The sequence below is a fragment of the Tenebrio molitor genome, chromosome X (genome assembly GCF_963966145.1).
Source record: "Tenebrio molitor chromosome X, icTenMoli1.1, whole genome shotgun sequence".
Lineage (NCBI taxonomy): Eukaryota > Metazoa > Arthropoda > Insecta > Coleoptera > Tenebrionidae > Tenebrio > Tenebrio molitor.
The window spans coordinates 4,912,584-4,932,549 of record NC_091055.1 but is presented as its reverse complement, the minus strand read 5'-3'; the positions used below and the strand labels follow the sequence as shown (position 1 = coordinate 4,932,549).

Here is a 19,966-nt window from a genome sequence, read left to right as displayed (position 1 = left end):
TCTATTTTGCACCTATAACACAGTCAGTATAACACTCAAACGGGTTTCGAAAAGGAGGTCTTTTCGATACGCGTTTCAGGAACATTTAGTTAAATTTTTAATGTTGGCAGTGACTCAGTGAGTTGTTGCTACGTGATCACTGCACTTCACTACACTTTAAATTCAAAACTTACAATTGTTCATCTATTTACCAGCGTTACCAGTTCTTATAATTGTCAAATATAATTTTCCTAGCATTATGTTTTGAACTTTTTTTAAATTTAAGGGGCAAAATAGAAAAAAATATTGTATTATACTCGTTTTATAAGTCATTTTGTCGCACTTGTTGGCTTTGTAGCACTCGTCGCTGCTCTCCTCGTGCTTTAAAAAACACGTGCGACAAAATGGTGTCTTATAAAACTCGTATAATAAATTACTATTTATTTACTTGTCTAAATTATTATTACTACCGTTGCTGTTTAACGACGAAATATGCATAATCAAGGATGATAACCAGTTATTTTTGTCCTTTATTTTAACAGGCTAATGCAAATGCCTACCAATTAACGAACAATTTTGCAAATTTAATATTCCGTGATTTAGTAACAAGTTTCTCTGAAGGTTAATAATGTTTATGGCGTTGTTAATTACTGCGTTTAGTTACCTATATTATCGAACATCATCTACTCGATCAAGCCTGATACTAAAAAATCACTAATTTCACCGTCACCATCGTAATTTAATTACTTTACGAACTACGCTAAAATTAAATCAAAACGGGCAGGTATAAACAGAAAAAACTTAAAATTTAATTCACATTTCAAAATGTTTCAACCGTTTTGTTTGAAAATTACTTTTTTATTTCCAAACCAACTCAGTGCGCATGTGTGCATATTAAATTAATTACTATTTATAGGATTGAAGCAAAACTTTGTACCTAAGAGGGAAATTTGTAAGCAGGTGATAAATTAAAATCAAAATCATTGGAAATTAGATAGTTTAGTAAAAGAAAAGAATATTAAGTCCTAATTAATGTAATGAGCTTTTAATTTTAACGTAAAAAATGAAATCTAAATATGTAACTGTTATATTTCAAAATGGCGGTAAAAGCTGAGGCCGTATATCGTTTACTGGGAATGGCCTAAAGTGTAACCGAAGACTAAACAAAATTATAAAACGTAAAATCTCGAAAGTGCACGTTTTTGTATGTTGCAGCGAAGCCATGGCATGGATGAAATGCTCACAAAACTTCGAAACCATGAAGGAACAATTTGACGCAAGCAGCCGATTCGCAAGACTGTCGAAATTATTAATAAGAATCGCTGGCCGCCATTTGTTCGTCCGATTCGAAGCAAAAACGGGAGACGCCATGGGGATGAACATGGTATCGAAAGGGACCGAAATGTCGTTGAAATACGTGCAAAAGCTGTTCCCCGACATGGAGATCTTGAGTCTGAGCGGCAACTTCTGCACAGACAAGAAGCCAGCAGCTGTTAATTGGTGAGTCGGAAAGAGGTGAAGCGAAACGGTATGACTGACTGGTACGGTTGCAGGATCGAGGGCAGGGGGAAGTCGGTGGTGTGCGAGGCGATCATCCCCTCGGAGATCGTGCAGAAAGTGTTGAAAACGAGCACCGCCGCCCTCGTCGACGTCAACAACTCGAAGAACATGATCGGGTCCGCCGTTGCCGGCAGCATAGGCGGTTTCAACGCCCACGCCGCGAATATAGTGACCGCCATATTCATAGCGACCGGTCAGGATCCAGCACAGAATATTGGCAGCAGCAACTGCATGACTTTGATGGAGCACTGGGGCGACACCGGTGAAGATTTGTACATATCGTGTACGATGCCGTCTATAGAAATAGGAACAGTTGGAGGTGGTACTGTTCTTCCTGCTCAATCGTCGTGTCTGGAGATGTTGAACGTCAAGGGCCCGAATCCAGACTGCCCGGGCGAAAACGCCAGTCAGCTCGCTCGAATTGTCTGTGGGGCGGTTCTGGCCGGAGAGCTCTCCTTAATGGCGGCGCTCACGGCAGGACATTTAGTCAGGAGTCACCTTAGACACAACAGGTCCACAACCACAATACCTGAACAATTTAGTCACACCACCCATCTCACCCCTCCATGTAAGGACTTCTAATAAAGTGATTCTAGCCTAGGTTTACGTATTTTTTGTACTTACGTTTAATTATTTAATGTTGTTGTGTAAGGATATTTTGTTGCCACATGTCAGAATAAAATAGCCTCAGGTTGGCAGATAGTATTTATTTGATGTGTGATTATTTCAAATTTACTTTGGTTCCCATTTTTTAAAATACTACTTTCAAGTTATTTTAAAATTTTTGTAATTATTGTAAATAAACGTTTTTTTAAAAAATGCGATTTTTATTTTAAAAAGAATAAAGAAAAAAAGATCCGTTGACACACCGTGTATATATAAAAACGCGTTTAAAACTTCACATTTTCTCAAATGTTTCTGCATATGAACAAGTCAAACAGTTGCGACTGTAGGTGTCTTCTTCTTCGTTGTACGTTTCGGGGCCAAACTCGTGCGCGTGCGCAGCAGCCGACGTCCTATCGTACAAACTGCTTCGCATGCTCATTCTCAGTTCTTTCAAATGCTTGTTGTACTTTTTTGTTTTTGCCATGACTTTCTTTTCCTCACGACGCTCGCGTTCTTCTTCAATTTGTTCTTCACTGCCCCACACCTCCAAAGCGCGCTCTTCAATCTAGTACGCAAAGAAATGTGTTGCCTCTAGGATTAAAAGTGCAAAGTGGCTAGCTTACCTGCAATTGTAAATAGAGTTTCATCTCGCCCCATCTAACGTTATGAGGATTCTTGCGTGTGATGTACTTCAAAGGGGGCTCCCGCTTATCGAGATCATAGTCCCTCAGTAAATACATATTCAGAGCTTCTGTTTTTGTTATGAGTTTGTGTTCCTCTGGATCTCTGTAAACAATGAGGGTAGGCATAATAATAAAAAAAATAATGTACTTACTTGCATGAATCACAACACTTGAACAGAAAGTTATCAAAAAGCCATGAGACAGCAAATGGTTTTTCACATTTTTTGCAAATTGGTCGGTCAGGCTCTAGGACTGGTGGTTCCTGTGTGACGAGATTATCCTACAAAAAATTAGAAGTAAATACACAATTTTTAATCAGTGGTGTTACATGTTACAGGACATTCTTTCTCAGGTTCTTCTTCTAGTAAAAATCCGCCACCAGTGTCTTTATATTTGGTTGTTCCTATTTTAATTGTGGTTTTGTCGATAGACACAGCAGCACTAATTACAGAAGCAGTTACATATTAATTATAATTTATTACTGTAACTAACCTTTTTGCGTAAGGATGAGACACCAATTTACTTTGTCTGATGGTTAAGGCTTTCTGACGGTTCCGCTCTATCCGATTTATTACAGACTGAGGTAATTCTTCACTGCTTTTATCTGTTTCTGACATTTTGTAAAAATCCACTTACTTTAACAAAAAACTTCGATTGTACACTGATTGTCCTTAACCTCTGGCCGTCAACTTCAAACAAAACACAAAACGCAAAACGCAAAACAGGAGAATCACAGAAGTAGAATTGTAATGTAAACATTAAAAAACCGTAGCTAGCGCCTCTCTGTGGATGAGAAGCAAATCACATGCAGAAACCGTGAAAACTCAAAATGGATATTAATATCGATTATCGAAAATCGAATATTCATTTAAATTTCCGGTCAAAGTTGGCGTTGAAGAGTCAATTGTGAACGCACTACGGATTACGGATCACGGATTAGCTGTTTAAATCTTACGTTTTTCCGACATAATTTCCTTGGCCATATCTGTAATTTTTTCTTCGCCGACTTCAGCAGATGCTTCTTTCGTTTTAAATGATAGGACTTTCATAATTTCTAATGCACCCTTGTCGAAATAAAAAAAAAGTATTATTTATTAATTTGACAAAATATTATCTAATAGAACAGAATAACACAAAAATAAAATGTACTACACGCTCATGTTTATCAAACATAATAGCGAGTTCTCACACTTTGCAGTTATTCGTAGTCTTTCAGAAATCTAAAGTTGTTTCTTGAATCATTCATAATTGTTAAATCAATTAATAACTCATATGATATTTTTTACAGTTTTATACAATAGTAACCAATAATTTTTTTTATTGATTCTCGTAGAGTTTTTTTCTGATTGTAGTGGCATAAAAAAACTATACCCTTTGATAACAAAATTTCCGAGAAAAAAGGGAAATGTGTTGCATCAAAATTAGATTTATCCTTATTTCATAAAGGAAAATTTGTTGGTAGTGTTGCTGGACTGCATTTTAAAATGTCAATTTTACGCATGTTTCATGTTGCAAATTTTATTTATTTAATTATAATTTTCATTAATGTGACAATAAAAATTATTTTGATGCAACATATTTTCCTTTTTTTCTCGGAAATTTTGTTACCAACGGGTATAGTTTTTTATGCCATTACAATCAGAAAAATAAATTCTACTAACTAACAAAATCAATAAAAAAAATTATAGGTTACCATTTGAAAAATAAAAGTTGCCCATTGTCTATAAATGGGTCGATGCTATAAAAATTATATGCTCACTCAGATTTTAGTGTTTTTAGAGCTCATTTCGTGTCCTGTATAATTTTTTTCATTTGGGTCATCAATAGCAAAGTCACAGCGTGGGCGGTTTTTTGTATCCGAAATGCCAGTACTGTCATTTAATGTTTTATTACGCACTACAGTTTTTACAATATATCTGTACGTTCAACAAAGAACAAAAGCCGGTTTATCAGTAATCTAATCATTAATCAATCACTATTCAGAATCACTTAATCAGTAATTTAAAATTGACGAAAGCAGTCGAGCAGGCTGCCGTTCGCAACGAAAAGCACCGAACCAATTGACATTTCGAGTTCGAGTTTGAGATGTGGATTTTGCATTTTACGAAAGTGGTTTGTTGTTGTAAATAAAGCTAAATTAAAATACGTTAGTAATAATAAATCAGGTAAATTAAACTTAAGTAATTAAAAAAATTGCTTGAGTCTCATTCAGTGACCCATTTTAAAGTCGCATTAGTCATTCAGGGTGTGTTCATTTGCATTTATTGTTTTCTAACCTCACAATCGCTCACAAATGTCAGGTCCGTTACATATCATCGACCAAACATATCAAAACAAAAACACATTAATCCAACGTATTGACGAGCAAAGGTATCATGTAATATGCTGATTGAAGATATTTTAAAGTGACAGGTAAACAATATGATGAAGTGGCTTCTTCACTTATATTAATTTTTGCTCTTCAGACTATCGCAGCTTGCACGCAAAATGTTAAGGTTTGGTTTTATTTTAATACTACTTGATGGAGCGTTTAGTTTAGATAACAAATTCAAAGGCTGTTACAAGACAAGTTATCTGGCACAAAATGCCTCCCAGCTTACTACAATCGATACATGTGTAGATGAATGCAAATTAAAATATTACAGGTATTTATATCTCTGTTTTTATTAATTTCAACTTGCATTGGGTTTGTTTACTGTTGTAATATAATACAATTTTATTAACAAGGAGAAATTTTAAGGTATGCCATGGTACATTATGATATTTTTTGCCAGTGCAGTAACTTCTTAGGAGAAGAAGTTAATAACACAATGCTTTGCAAGGAATTTTGTCTTGATTGCGATTTTAAAGCTAATTTAACAGATGTGTATTTAACAGGCAACTTAGGTAAAATATTGTCAATCAAATCACCTACCAATTATGGGGCATAAATGGAACCATGGATATAAATACCAAAGTTAAGAAGTCATGACTGTCAAAAAACAACACTTTTAATGATTTTTCTGAAAATATGTAGGTATCGAAGATTAAGTTTCAAGTAGAAATATTTTTTTGGCAAAAATAGATACATCAAATTGCATATTTTCTAGGATAATTCAGTTTAAACTATAAATACATATATTGTTTTCTTAACCCTCCACCATTAATATTAATATCTAGAATTTGGACAGACAATAAGGCAGATTACTCATAGAATTAATGACAAGTGTTTGGGAAAATGTTTTAGCTGTTGATAAAGTATTGGTTGATATGATGTAACAAATACATTTTTACCCAGAAAAATCGACAAGTTTTATAATTTATTCAATTAATAAAATTTATTTGGATAGTTTCCAAGCTATGGTCAATAAACTTTAAAATTTTTCATTAGCTGAGAAAAATTGTGGTTAAATTTATACTCCATAATTAGGAAACCTGTGGTGGAGTTTCCTGCACGGTAGATGAGCATATAGATGTGGCTTAACTGGCGCGAGCGAGTTGCCTCATTAAAAACAAACCGCGAGCACCGATTCGCAGAAATGAGAGGTCCCATTGAAAATTAATCAATTTTGGTTTCTGCGCACCCCCACTCCATGTGCTCATCTCAGGTGGCGATCACTCAAACTCACTGATTGATTATGAATATTTTTAGTACCAGGACCACCAGAAAATGTGCAGTTAGCAAATATAACTGACCAGAGTATTGATATATCTTGGCAAAAACCAAAATCTTACACTGAAATAACTTCCTATTCAATTAAGGCCATAGTTAACCACACATATGCAAACTATATTCCTAATAGCCACGAGTGGACATATTCAAATGATACTTCTCGTACCACAATAATTCTGTTACCAGCTACAAAGTACAATATAACAATATGCGCCGTATCTCCAGAAGGACTTGGTGCTGTATTCTCTCAAATAGTTGAAACGCGTTTAGGAGGTAGGAAATAATTTTAAAGAGATTGTCGATTACTGTATCGTTTTCAGAACCTGAAAATCAACCAGAACCTCCCAGTATCATCAAAAGATCTGGAAACACAATGGAAATCAAAATAATTGAAACTTCAAACAGTAATGGTCCAATCACGTTTTATCTAGTTATTGTTTTAAATAAAGACAAACAACAAATATTTGACGAATCTCTATTAAAATCATATGATGAAGCTAAAAAAAGGGATACAGCTTACTACATAGCGGCTCGGTTAAAGCCAGAGGTATGTATGTAAAAAACCATTTGAAGTATTTAATTCAGCGCGAGATTTTTTAAGAACATTCAAAATAATTTTATTGTTGGAAATGAACGATATTATGAGGGGTACTACAACGCCCCTTTGGAATCGAATGTGACTTATAATGTTATGACGGGAATTGTTAGTGAACTGAATGGAGAAAGAAAAACAGCTTTTAGCGATGTAGATAATTCTGTAAAAGACATAAGTGATGAACAGTTTGAGGAGGATGAAGGTGATTCCCCTGCTGTTATTATAGGATTGTCTATTGCCATCGGTTTGTTAAGTTTTATGCTGGTAGCTGGGATAATTGGGTTTATAATATTGAAAAGTCGAGTGACAAATCGGCGACATAGACTTTCAGAAAATCAGGAGTTAACTCTTCAAGGACCCATGATCGAAGTTGTGAGTAAATTAGCAACAAATTAAACAATTGATAATTACAAATATGTAGGAAAACAATGGTTATATACCTGAAGAAGAACACACAAAAGCAAACCATTATAAAAATTTAAAACAAAAGTTGCGGTCAATACCGTACAACCAGTTGAAAATAGAACCTACCAATTTACTTGGAATCGGTCGTTTTGGAAGGGTTAATAGTGGCTCAATATACGAAAACAACACTCTTATACCGGTGGCAGCTTACAGTATCTCAGATAAAAAATTATCTCCAGAAGATAAAAAGAACATGCTTCGTGATCTCGATTTGTTGATCAGAACAGGAAAGCATGAGAATATTATTGCTCTAATTGGAACTTGTGAGACTACTCAAATACTTTTGGTTGTGTTAGAATACGTTTCAATGAATCTCAAAGATCTGTTGTTGGGTAGCAGAGACTCATTACCCGGTAGGTTTAGCAACATGACTGAAAATCAAGCCTTAGATATTGCTATTAACGTATGCAAAGGGATGGCGCACTTGGAGTCCAACAAGGTTTGCTGTTGACAGTTTGTAAATTAGTTTTATTTGAAATAAATGTTTTCAGATCGTTCACAGGCAGCTCTGCGCTCGAAGTATCATGGTAGCTAACGGATTCGTTCCAAAGATCAGTGGATATGGGTTAGCTCAATTTTATAGTCATAACAATTTACCTGATTATACTCGTTGGACAGCCCTGGAAGTTTTCAAGGGGCAACTGCACAATTGTAAAAGTGACGTCTGGTCGTTTGGTTGCTTGTTGTGGGAGATTTGTGTTTTAGGTGCGTGGGTTCTCTACTATTGTTCCTTTTAATTCGTGTTGTTTACAGGCGGGACCCCCTATGGTAATTTTTCGAATAATGAAATTCCCGAGAGAATTACGAAAGGGTTGCGTTTGCCACAGATGCAGTATTTCAGTGACGATCTCTACCAAATCATGCTTGACTGCTGGCAGGTTGACATGGACGAAAGACCAAATTTTAACGTATTGGTTGAAACTCTTGAAACACTTAAAGATAATTCACTTATTCCCTGCTTAAATTTTAACTTGTACTCAAATTTTCAATATGAACAATTTTATCCAGACATGGAAGTCGCTGTGAGGCCAGTATTTTAATTTGAACTGGTACTTTTTCGTTTTTATATTGTTTTTTATTTTTTAAGTCGTTTTGTGAAAATTGTGCATTCCATTTTAGTAATTAACAAATAGAAACTGTATATTATATTTTAAAATACTACCGCCTATTTTTATATCTCAATAAATTTTTTTTACACACCATTTCGAAATTTTGTTTAAAATTTTTGAACGAAGGCGCTCTTTCTTCCGATTGGGCCACTTTTTGTGAGCGCTCGTTCAAATCTCTACAAAAGATACTTTTTTCTTCAAAGGTTTTTGTAAAGCGTAAGTTCGCCGCGGATGGGTAGTCATTAATTTTATCTAATTGACAATATTGTCACTAATAAGTCCCGCCAAAAATTGTTTTTAGTGTGTTTGAGATCTAAATGGTTTTTTTCTTTAAAATTAATTTTCAAGAAAAATTTGGAAATTTTAAATCAAAATCATTCAGACTGAATCAAATGTGTGGTAAGTATACAGCTTTTGCTAACTGATCGATCAGGAATGTTTTCAATTTCAGTTTGTGCAATTTTTGGAGTTAAATTGTAAATTAATCTCAGATTGTTTTATTAATGACAAACAATGTCATCTACCTGGGGAATTATCACGTCAAGTAAGTTAATGAATTAATGGAATGAAGCTAAATTAGAATTTTTCAATTTATTGGCATTATATTCTGATATAACCAGCAATGACGATAAAGCTATACCGAGTAATCTCATACATACAAAAAAATATATTTGATGTGGCTAAAGTGCCGCCATTTTACGGGAACTAACAATTGTTTAATTTCTTTCAAAGAAAATTTGATTGAATTTATGTTTAAAATAAAATTTGTTTATTGCTATTCAGTTAAATAGATTTTATATAAATGATAGGTAGTATTAGGTATAGGTATTTCTTGATCTTAATTTTTTTTAATACTTAATTTTAAAGGAGTGTTTGAACGAGCATTTTTTGTGGCCTGTGGAGCGCTCGGCGCGTACGTTTATTATAAAATCAACGAGAAAGAAAAACAACATGTTGCAAGTGGTGATTGCTCTATACTGTCCAATTCTGATCAGTCGTCAAACGAGGATGTGAGTTCAGACAATGCTTCAACATCTGAATGCACCACTAATACAAGACGAGATACGACCATTCTAGTTCACGAATCGATATCACAGCAATTGCACTATGAAAATCCTGGAACAAGTCGTCCAAGAAAACCTGAAGCAGAAGAAACGGAAGATCTTCTAATTCCTCGGTATTTGTTTCTGCTTCCGGAAGAGGTGGATGATGATGACGATACTTCACACAGCCTGTCGGATCGAAATCTCTGGTCCATAAACACTAGTGATATGACTGATACTAGTTATTCTCGACGGAACCCCCCTGTGGCATCTTCTCCAGGATATTATCCAGATACCGACAGCAGTTCATCTGTACAATATCCAGTTGTTGTATACGTACCAGGCCCATCAAACACCCCAGAATATCAATATGATTATGAATCTGGATCCGAATTCAATGAAGCAGATAATCCTGATGAAGATCTGAGCAATACTGGGGATGATATCAGTACAGATTACTCTGACTCAAGTATTTCATTGGCTCCACTGTATTCTGAAAAAACATTTTTTAAATAGTTTTTTTATACAAGTCTTTTTTTCATACAGTATAATAAATTCGTCGATGTAGTTTAGACAGTTTTATTTGAACATTTGGCGCCGAAAAAGCTTAGATATAGATAAATTGTTTATATAACACTTTGGACCACACTAGCAGATTCCCACAAAATTACAATTTTAGGAATTTGTCGTGTTTGTCATTGTTTGATTGTAGGAAGGAAAAATAGAAAAAAAATTAATGAAGAAATACCTAGGTACCTACATACTTCATTAAAACCCAAAAAATGTGCAACTTCATTGTCACTAATTTTACAGGAGCAAAAATACATTTTTTGAACATTCGTAGGCACCTAATATCTTACAAAACTCACTATTACTATAATAAGGGGTTAAAAAAATACAAAAAAAAATCTATTAGAAAAAGATCAATTGACGTCAGTAAATTATGAATGAAATAAAAGTTGAAACATAAGAAGCAGACTCTCGATACACAAAAAGATTAGATAAGCAAAAAAAGTTTGTGCGAAAAATTCATGAGAGATGAAAATATTTATTTTTTTAGTCATTGAAGACAAAATCCGTGGAACTATCTTAATAAGCGATAGTCGAATCTGTAATGATTAAAATCGACGAATTCGGAACTGATTTACATCATTAAAATAATTTTAGTCCAAGTTACAATATATTTATTTATTTTATTTTTGTGTTTAATTAATTAATTAAATTATGTAAATGTCTTCGCAGTAAATATTTTCTTTACATCTAGTTTTTTGTCTTGATAAATAAAGGGGTTCTAAAAAGTGTTAATTCTCTTATGTAAGAATTTGTAAGTGACTATACAAAATAAATTTGAATTTTTAATAATGCCCAAACTTCTTAAATTTTATTCAAAATTAAATGTTCTCTGATAATTGGCACTATGTAACAGTACCTTTTGCGTTGAGTGCCAGTTTTGTAACCAGTAGGTTACGTTCTCTCTAGGAAATAAATTGTGTTTATTTATACAAACACCGGAACAACTTAAAAACGAAAATAAGCTAAACCGTGTGGGTGACCGCATCCTAGGAGGACCGTTACGGTTAGAACCACAGGTTAGAACTGCAACGGTACCCTTTCCTAACAACAGTTGCAGTTCCCATCCAACGTTTCGCTTGTTCCGAGTTCCGATTCCGATGGTTCCAGTCGTTCTACCATTCCGATCGTTCCGCCATTCCAACCATACCACGATTCCTAGCATTCCACAGATGCGACTGGTTCCGAGTTTGCAACTCATTCATTATCATTATACATATTTATTTCCGAGTTCATGAACACATTTTTTATGTTCTAAAAGTGTACGGGCAGGAAGCAGAAAAAAGCTACAGAAAATATAAAATCAACGAATTAATTTTCCTATTTTTTTACATATACCTACATACTTAATAAAATTGTTATAATCTAGTATTTAGAGTCCCGAAATATACTTAATTAATAATTTCCTTTAGTAGTAGTTTAATTCTTTTAGAAATAAAGTAAAGTTTGTAAACATCTGGGCAGATTTAATTAATGCACAAATTAGGTACTTACCTAAGTTAATAAATGACGAACTAAATTGTTGCATGTTTCCAACCATTGCATTTAAAAAGGTAAATTTGAACATAATAAGTACGAATAAATATAACATTAAGTAAATATTACGAAGCTGATAAATATTAAAAAAATAGTTAAACTTCCGTGTTTAATAAAGATTTTAGCAGATCTGTTACTACAGCCATGTTCATCAGTATCACAGTTTCTTGACGATACCTTTATGATTTGTTTAAAAATATGTTTTAATAAGCTTTTCCGGAACTAATTTATTCTAGCGTATGTCGTATGTGTTAATACACTGCAGTTTTAAATACATATAACCATTTCATTTATTGCCTTCTTTTTGTATACGTCAGCCATGATTTTGCGTGTTGGTTTCTTCCGAAGTGTTTAATAATAGGTACGAATTTGATGTCCCATTCTTCATCTTTCAATGTCCTTATTTCTCTGCTTTACCGATTTATCATATTCTTGATCCTCGTGAAAAGTATTTGTGAGATTATTGCCGTTGGAGTTTGTTTGGCTGTTTAATTTTTTCTTTGAGATTTCTTAGTAGTTTGTAGATAATGCTTCTTCTGATGGATGTAATTGTGACTTGGTCGCATGGTCGACACCGTTTTGTTCTTAAATTTCTACCAGTTCACAAAACTATTCTTTGTTTGTTCTTCCTGATTTGAAGTTATCAGAATTGAGAGCACCGACAGGTTGTCAGATAAAAGCTCAGGCAAGGTCGTGGGGTTGAAATAGCAATCACAATGTCTAGCACATCAGACCTTTGTGGTGCTAATGTGTAGATTCTACGCGTGTGGCAGTTGCAAAAATTTTATTATCGCTAGTTTTGTTCACTTGCGATTGGAGGAGTTGGTCTACTTTGCGTTTAAATCTCCTGCTATAATGACCGTATTGTTTGATTGCTAGTGCGTTTGTATTAATACGGTTGTTAACTATTAATTCATTAATATAATTCACCAAAGATCCCGCTTGTTTAATAAACAGTGGTGTATGTTTCAGTAGTGAAATCAAGATCACTGTAAAGCGCTGTCAATGTTATATGTTATTCTTCTTATATTTATAAATAAGTTGTACATCTTACTGTCAGTATATAGATTACCCATAAGCGTATTTTTTTGAATAAAGAATCATAATTTTTAAGAAATACTCTAAAAGCACAGAAATATTTTATCTAAATTTTGTTTCGGTCTGAAGGGATAGATGGCCAAATTCAAATATCGCGCCATCGTGGAAAATAGCATCGAAGGCCTTGCAGTGAATCTTTGTAATTTACGCATTTGTGAGGTTCAGGAGTTACTTCTTTTCCTGTTAGCCATATAATACAAGTCAGAGTTTCAAGATTAAATAAATTTAGAGTGATAATAATCATTTTAGATAAATACAAAACACGAAAGGTATCTGATTTAGCTGTCAAATGTCACGGTTGTCATCGTGTTTGTTATTTGACAGTACTGTCGGTGTGTCGGTGTTTTTATAATGGCAGTATATGTCGTTTTCGTGTATTTTACTTTATTTAAATAAGTTGAATAGTATTAAAGTATTGATTACCGCAGCAGTACAAACAGGAGTTTTGTTTGCATAGTTTCCTGTTTGGTAATAAAAATGAATAAAGCGAACACTCGTGGTGAAGATTTAGATGACATCAGTATGACGGCCCAGGAACTTCACGTTCTGTCGGAACTGGACAGGTACAATAATAATCATTTAATGCTTAATTAACATTTCCATATCATCTCAACATTACGAACATTTGGTGATATTCATTTTTGTTAAACAGTCGTCAGTACGGTTACTTGCTTCTACAACTTCCAGAGAATGAGAAAAAACGGGAATTGGTGCTAAAGGTTCAAAGCAAACCCATGTATATTTTTACTTTTTATCAACGCTGTTTTTCAGGCTGTTAAGTATTTACAACTCATGGTGGTCCAAGCGAGAAGGCAACAAAAAGTTCAGGATGAAAATGAACCCAATAATTACCAACAAGTTTCGAAAAAGATCAGTATAGATCCTAAGACATGGGTAAAATTGGGACATTTTCATTTGTTACTAGAAGAGTATAGGAAAGGTAAATGTTTTCATATATAACACTAAATATGTATCTACTGAAGACCCTCATTTTAGCATTATCTGCATATCAGATGTTTTACAAGGTGCAAGCTGAGAATCATTGGATGGATCCTACATTCTTATATGGTCTAGGACTAGTTTATTTCCATTTTAATGCTTTTCAGTGGTAAGATATTTTTTTTTTATAAGCTGGTGGTTAAGGCAGATTCTCACAACTCAGTAAAAAAAAAAGTAAAAAAAACGACACTTTCTCATTCATTCTCAAATGAAATTGATAAGATTCTGCATCATCTAAAACCATTCCAATCAATAAATCCACTAATTTGTTGTTAACCTACTACCTTTGCCAATTATTCATTTTATTGCTTACTTAATACTATTTATAGTGGATATTTTAAAATCTATAGACCAGAATAAATAGAACAAATGGACGTGTAAACAATTATTGTTAATTTTCAATGTTATTGATGACAAGTGAGAACCCGCCTTACATGCTCCACTAAAATTATCTTTAATTGAAAAGACATCAAGTATTTGGGCATCACAATATTTAGCAAGATTGCTCATTTATTCGTATGGAATGTAGTTTCCATATTTTGTTTATTATCTTGCTCCAAAACGTATTTTTTGCCAAACAAATAGTAATTTTTTAAAAAACGAATATACACTGGTTGTGACGTTACTTTAAATAGTAGAAAAAATACCATTCTCGCTACTATTATTCAAAGTAATCTCCCAACATGGTCACCAGTTTAACCATAGGGCTGAATAATATCTTGAGACTGTTTAAAGACATGTTTTACTAGTGAATCGACGAAAGAACAACGCTCAGATAGTTCTTTGAAAGTTTGTACAACAAATTAAAAAGTAGTCCAAATTCTAGCCTAGAGATGGCGCTCACATACTTATCTTGTTTCAGTATGTTATTTAAAGATCGTCAGGATTACGTCTGTCGTATTTTTAGAACAGATTTTTTTTTTGAGAAAGACGGCGAATAAATAAAATTTTGAGAACGTGGAATAATAATCCGAAACAAAACGAACCTCGTACAGGTTTGCATTGTTCTGACTCTTTTTAATTTGAATGTAATTGTTTGAGCTTTTCGATTTAAATTTATGAAAACAATTAACAGCCTGAATTTATAAAGATTTGTCTACAAATAATTCACTATTTAATATCCTTACGTTACGACCCAACTATCTTGACACGAGGCTTTACCAATTTATAGGCGCAATGAACCAGAGCCGTTTTGCATGAAATTATCAGCCAAAATAAGTTTTACATTAAGTTATCTGGTGCCCGACATTACTTTGTGTATCGTTATCCTGTGTAGAACTCGAATGCAATATCGGACTCCTTTTCATAACTGTACATACAAAAAAATATGTACAAATAATTTTAATACGGTTAAATACACACCGACACGATGAACAAGAAAAATAACACGCTGAAGTGAACAGGTAGGTGGAAAAATATTTTATGATTTTCATTTTGTGGGATGACATTTCCAATATTTTATTATTGTCACGGTTGTGGTTCAAAACCCACAGCACTGAAACTTGAGTTTATTGTGTTTATTGTACACCCCAAGCGTGACTCACTGCATCGGCTTTGTACCTTTCGCGAAACGGACATCACTGGTGGGTGCGTTCGATATTTCTTCGGACTCCGGGAACGAAACGCCCAAGTGCAGGTGTCTTCTTCCAGCTTGATCGGTACACTCGCGTGGAATGTGTAGGGAGTTTCATCCTCCTTATCGCACAGTCCACAAGACGAATCATCTCTCACCCCGATCACGTTGAGTTGAGGTGCTTCGGACGGCGGCAGTGTCCTGTCATCAGTCCCGGTGCCGCCCCGATTTTTGATCCGCCCACTTGCAGAATTTCGTTGAACCTTCTCTTCACTCCAGAGATCCTTGTCCACTAGTTCCGGTGATTTTTTTACTTAACAGTCTTCTATGCTATCCAACAGATGGGTTCTGGTTCTGCGAGAACTGTTATCCCCCTTTTTTGCGAGGTGGTCTGCTCTTCTATTTTCTTCTGAGTCCTGGTGTTCTGGAAACCACTCCAGATTCATTATGTTCTGTGCGGCCAGTGTCGCCAATGCAACAAAACAATCTCGGACAAATCTGGATTTAATTGTTATGTTATCCAGAGTTTTTAGTGCTCCTCGGCCGTCGGCCTCGTTTTCCTTCAAAGCGCATAAATAAATCTTTCGCTTTTTTCCAATATTTACGAAAGAGTTTATTCAAGAACCATTTATCACGCAACTTTTGCTAGTTGCAGTAAAATGCACACAAGTATGTCACAGAAACTAGTTTAAAAAAATCATAGCAATTTTTAATTAGACATTATTTGACCAAATTACACGTTGAATAGACTGTATGATGATCAACTTTTATTGATTAATTTTTGGTAGTACGTCTATTGATGATATTTTAAAGTGTAATTATTTCATATTGAAATTTAATTATTCAATTCAACAATACAATTGAGGGCGGATGTCGATATTGTGAACGTAACATGACAATATTATTGAAAGTACTGAAAATATTTCTGTATTGAAAAATAAGATAGCGGAATAGCCTGTCAGGAGCGTAATAAATGTTAACACCAAGTAAAATGGAATTTAGATGGTGTGAATAAATTTTACGTTTTAGTGCGTAAAATTTGTTATTTCTTGGCTCTGAATGCATTTATATAATTGGATCTCAAAGGAACGTGCATTAACTACATTTTCGACTTTCCAGTGAACTCTGTGTGGGATGTTATTAACACTAAAAAAAAATGTATTGTAAGTCAAATAAGAAAGTATGACATGATTTTTTTCATGAAAGATTTTATAACAATTTTTTTTGGGGAAGAACTACCTAGAAATAATTTTTGTGAGACTGCAAGTACATATGTACATACTTATAAATGTTGTAGAGAAAAACGTTCAAGTGAACGACGCCTTAGAAGTTACGTGGTTACCTAATTAACGGATTAGCTCGAAGAATCTTTAAAATATAACCGTAGGTGTAATGCAAAACATACTCGTACGTACGTAAATTTCTTTCCAAAAAAAAATACTTAGCAAACATTTCATTTTCTGCCAAGTCTTGACGTTTTTGGTCCAATTTAAGGCAAATTAGTTTTTTTGGGGCGTTTCCGCGTACAACATGTTGTCCGTATTTACTGTTTTAATCACTTATTTGAGTCAGCTGTGTATATGGTGAATGAAAAAAAAAAAAAACAATTTAAATCTGTAGCACAATAAAAAAGTACAAACTATCCGGTTATACTGGAATTGCCGTAAAAAAAGTCCTAATGATACACAATTTTGAGTCAGCATCTTTTTCCGATAACTGGTTTCATGACATTAATTCTATTCTACCGACTTGAGCGAAGAACCTGTATACACATGTGATGCATGTTATTGTGACGTCGATAGTGTATTGAACCTTGCCTCCCGAGCTACATCTTCAGTTCATGACCTCTTGCTTTCTTTCTTTTATGCATTAATATTTTGTTGGTTCGCGCAATGTTCTGACGTAATGAGTCATCTTTGAAATGTTATTATGATTCATTGATTATGTGTCGAAGCACAAGAAATAGGCATCATGATTTCAATGAAAATCTACGTTCATAGATTAATGTGTGATAATTTGATCCGATCACGTATACGTGAACATTCAATGCTCAAGTTGTTGCGAAAATGAGAAATTACCTGTATTGGGACGTGTTGAGTTTATAACAATTAAAATAACAAGTCAAATAATCAATAATAATATGTAATATAACGCGAGCATTACAGTGTAGTAGTTGAAGTAGTATTAGTAAGAGTAGCAGTGGCGATCGTATAGTAGAGATAGTAGAGTAGCAGTTGTAGGAATGGCATATGAATCAACAGGTCATAAATCATACAGTGTCCTTCACAAAAATTAGAGATGATTAAGACTCTATTTTAGTAATGCAAAACATGAGCCACTAGAAAACCGAGAATTAGGAAATCGCGTAATATTTTTCGGTTAGTCATGACCTTGATAAATGAGGGTTTTTTTTTTTGTTTCGAAATTTCTTCTACCCGTTTTGGATATTCGACACTTTTTGTCGTACATTGTACTACCCATTGAAGCTCACAAGTTAACAATCGGACAATCGGAGGTAAAATCAGAAAACAAACTAAACAAATTTTCCAAACCAACTCGTTCAAATTGCTGTGTGCATTATTTTTTTGGACATAGCCGAAAATCTTTAAACTTTAAATATTTTTGATTTTGAATTTTGCGTTTTATGATACGTGACTGAAATTGAAAATTTCAGTTTCATGTGGTAGGTACAAGACTCGGAACTTTTCATATTATTGCAAGGTGGTTCGCATGGGAACTAATACATTGCAGTTTTCCAATTTATTATTCTACCGCTCCTGAGTAATATTATCGCTGTAGTTGGACTTGATATAGTGATCTGATTTGATTTGATTTGTGTGTAAACGTGTTTTGAATAGAATATTTGTTTCTACTAGTAAGGAGAAAACAGATCTAACGGAACAGTTTCTACCAGTCAAAACGCGGCTCAATATGAGTATCAATATTAGTTTGTAATTGCCTGTTTAGATGATTAGCTACAATCGAAAGTTGCAAACAGGTTCCTTATGCACGTAGAATTTTTGTGGAATTTACAACAGAACTTCCGAATTGGTTTACTACGAGTTCCGCAACAGAAGCAATTAAGTTGTGATATTTACATAATTTAATAGATTTTTAAGGATCATTAAAAGGATATTACTTAATTATCACGATTATGTTTTCTCGATTTGTTAAAATTGAGATGGTGTAAATTTGTATGTTCGAAATGTACGTCACTTTCTTCAGGATTCAGTTTTGCAGGTGTCTAACGGTTATGGAAAAAGTGTTGTGCCTTTATGAAATAAAAAGGATTTGATACATCACATTAAAAATGTTAGAAATATGTATTATTTTTTAGGTATCCTTAATGAAAACGGTAATTTTACGTACTCAAAAACGGACGAAAAATAATTCTTTTTCGGACGCTGACCGTGGCGCCATCTGTTGGTCTGTTAGTACGTTAGCAACGAAATCCATAAAACCGATAATTGTCCTGTCACAATAAATTATGGAAGTAAGTCCTATGTAATTGTATCGCAAATGGTAAATTTCTAGTTTTGTTGGCAAACTGGAAACTGATAACAAATACATACTATGTATTTAAAAAATGTTAATATGTATTAATAAATTTATCTATGTATTTGAAAAAGGTAGATACAAAATAAATTTGTAATATTTCCTTTGCTTCGTACGGTCGGCTTAAAAATTAAATGTGCACCTCTGCCAAAAAGTGCCTTTTGTCCTCGCCTGTTTTCAAGTCTCGGCTGCGCCTCGACCAAAAACTCAGACTCGGATGAAAAAGATGCACTTTTTATTTTTTTTTTACATTTTTCTAACCCCTAATTTGACACTTCGTTCATGGGATAAATCATCAATTGATACGAAAGAGTGAGCGAAAATGTTTTTGTGCAGTAAAAATTTTACAGTTTTTAGAACGATTGCTGTTCTAATAGGTACTAACAGTTTTTGCTGTTTTTAATTCGAGTATTTTAATCGATTAATTCTTTTTTCGTGCTTCGTTATCAATGGATGTTTAAACTACTGTAAACACATGAGCGGGTATGAATTTTAAGGTTCAAATTATAATATGTAATTTTAACTCTTGTTTGGAAGAATTTGCAGAAAAAATGATAAACAAAAAAAAAATTTATATTTTAACGGGTTCTATTGGTGGTTGAATTTATTACGTAGACTTCCATAACACCCGGTATAGTCTCAACGTTTCTTCCATTATATTTTGTACGTAGTTCGTCGAAATGAATTCGACTTTTGGGACCATCCATTTAGTTCGATTTGGTTGCTTTCAAGAACAATCGTTCGCAAATGGTTCTTATTGACATTACAAGTCCTGTTGACCTCAACCAGTTTCGACCTTGAGGTCTAAAATCGGTCTTCTTCGTGGTCGTTACTGGTTTGGAGAGGTCTAATTTTTCTATGTCGTTGGTGTAGATCATTTTCAGGTCACGTATACCACATCATGATACGGTGGGATGATCCAATCTAATTCTCACGCGATTGC

At 34.0% G+C, this 19,966-nt stretch overlaps 5 protein-coding genes and 1 long non-coding RNA gene across 11 annotated transcripts in view; 4 read left to right on the top strand and 2 right to left on the bottom strand.

Annotated features, from left to right (window-relative positions):
* The window catches only part of LOC138139743 (3-hydroxy-3-methylglutaryl-coenzyme A reductase-like), a 48,540-nt gene extending 46,292 nt beyond the window's left edge, over window positions 1-2,248 (top strand). For all 4 annotated transcript variants that reach the window (XM_069060201.1, XM_069060198.1, XM_069060199.1 and 1 more), the window contains exons 12-13: window positions 1,195-1,479; window positions 1,533-2,248. In XM_069060201.1, the coding sequence (XP_068916302.1) occupies window positions 1,195-1,479; window positions 1,533-2,121 (874 nt within the window). In that variant the 3' untranslated portion in view covers window positions 2,122-2,248. The remainder of the gene's footprint in view (window positions 1-1,194; window positions 1,480-1,532) is intronic.
* A 107-nt stretch (window positions 2,249-2,355) lies between these two features.
* Window positions 2,356-4,728, bottom strand: Xpac (DNA repair protein complementing XP-A cells homolog Xpac). The gene is made up of 6 exons (XM_069060225.1): window positions 4,588-4,728; window positions 3,321-3,892; window positions 3,164-3,269; window positions 2,981-3,108; window positions 2,769-2,931; window positions 2,356-2,710 (listed from the first exon to the last, which is right to left on the bottom strand). The coding sequence occupies exons 2-6, from the start codon at window positions 3,443-3,445 to the stop codon at window positions 2,438-2,440; spliced, it is 795 nt and encodes a 264-aa protein (XP_068916326.1). The 5' UTR covers window positions 3,446-3,892; window positions 4,588-4,728; the 3' UTR covers window positions 2,356-2,437.
* A 130-nt stretch (window positions 4,729-4,858) lies between these two features.
* Wsck (tyrosine-protein kinase Wsck) lies at window positions 4,859-8,742 on the top strand. Its single transcript, XM_069060202.1, has 9 exons — window positions 4,859-5,240; window positions 5,294-5,473; window positions 5,569-5,714; window positions 6,460-6,753; window positions 6,801-7,027; window positions 7,082-7,447; window positions 7,497-7,979; window positions 8,032-8,245; window positions 8,294-8,742. The coding sequence occupies exons 2-9, from the start codon at window positions 5,316-5,318 to the stop codon at window positions 8,578-8,580; spliced, it is 2,175 nt and encodes a 724-aa protein (XP_068916303.1). The 5' UTR covers window positions 4,859-5,240; window positions 5,294-5,315; the 3' UTR covers window positions 8,581-8,742.
* Window positions 8,292-19,966, bottom strand: part of LOC138139765 (uncharacterized) — a 51,274-nt gene continuing 39,599 nt past the window's right edge. Inside the window, exons 1-2 of one of the 2 annotated variants that reach the window (XR_011162373.1) lie at window positions 10,457-10,812; window positions 8,292-10,185 (exon numbers count right to left, since the gene is read on the bottom strand). This is a non-coding gene — a long non-coding RNA (uncharacterized lncRNA). Of the gene's footprint in view, window positions 10,186-10,456; window positions 10,813-19,966 lie in introns of those variants that run through there. The other variant, XR_011162374.1, reaches the window with a different exon arrangement.
* Window positions 9,059-10,260, top strand: LOC138139758 (uncharacterized). Its single transcript, XM_069060227.1, has 2 exons — window positions 9,059-9,193; window positions 9,517-10,260. The coding sequence occupies exons 1-2, from the start codon at window positions 9,163-9,165 to the stop codon at window positions 10,206-10,208; spliced, it is 723 nt and encodes a 240-aa protein (XP_068916328.1). The 5' UTR covers window positions 9,059-9,162; the 3' UTR covers window positions 10,209-10,260.
* Utx (Utx histone demethylase) overlaps window positions 13,044-19,966 on the top strand; it is a 38,615-nt gene continuing 31,692 nt past the window's right edge. Inside the window, exons 1-4 of one of the 2 annotated variants that reach the window (XM_069060194.1) lie at window positions 13,044-13,459; window positions 13,549-13,615; window positions 13,668-13,836; window positions 13,893-14,004. In XM_069060194.1, coding sequence (XP_068916295.1) covers window positions 13,374-13,459; window positions 13,549-13,615; window positions 13,668-13,836; window positions 13,893-14,004 — 434 coding nt within the window. In that variant the 5' untranslated portion in view covers window positions 13,044-13,373. The remainder of the gene's footprint in view (window positions 13,460-13,548; window positions 13,616-13,667; window positions 13,837-13,892; window positions 14,005-19,966) is intronic. The other variant, XM_069060193.1, reaches the window with a different exon arrangement.

What these genes read in the sequence shown, in the direction of transcription:
- LOC138139758 (XM_069060227.1), top strand. Translation starts at nt 9,163, where the DNA reads ATGTCATCTACCTGGGGAATTATCACGTCAA. An exon ending in CTGGGGAATTATCACGTCAA is followed by an intron (nt 9,194 to 9,516) that starts GTAAGTTAATGA and finishes TTAATTTTAAAG; the next exon opens with GAGTGTTTGAACGAGCATTT.
- Xpac (XM_069060225.1), bottom strand. Translation starts at nt 3,445, where the DNA reads ATGTCAGAAACAGATAAAAGCAGTGAAGAATTACCTCAGTCTGTAATA. An exon ending in TCTCATCCTTACGCAAAAAG is followed by an intron (nt 3,270 to 3,320) that starts GTTAGTTACAGT and finishes TTCTGTAATTAG; the next exon opens with TGCTGCTGTGTCTATCGACA. An exon ending in AACCTGAGAAAGAATGTCCT is followed by an intron (nt 3,109 to 3,163) that starts GTAACATGTAAC and finishes AATTTTTTGTAG; the next exon opens with GATAATCTCGTCACACAGGA.
- Wsck (XM_069060202.1), top strand. Translation starts at nt 5,316, where the DNA reads ATGTTAAGGTTTGGTTTTATTTTAATACTACTTGATGGAGCGTTTAGT. An exon ending in AGTTGAAACGCGTTTAGGAG is followed by an intron (nt 6,754 to 6,800) that starts GTAGGAAATAAT and finishes TATCGTTTTCAG; the next exon opens with AACCTGAAAATCAACCAGAA. An exon ending in CGCACTTGGAGTCCAACAAG is followed by an intron (nt 7,980 to 8,031) that starts GTTTGCTGTTGA and finishes AAATGTTTTCAG; the next exon opens with ATCGTTCACAGGCAGCTCTG.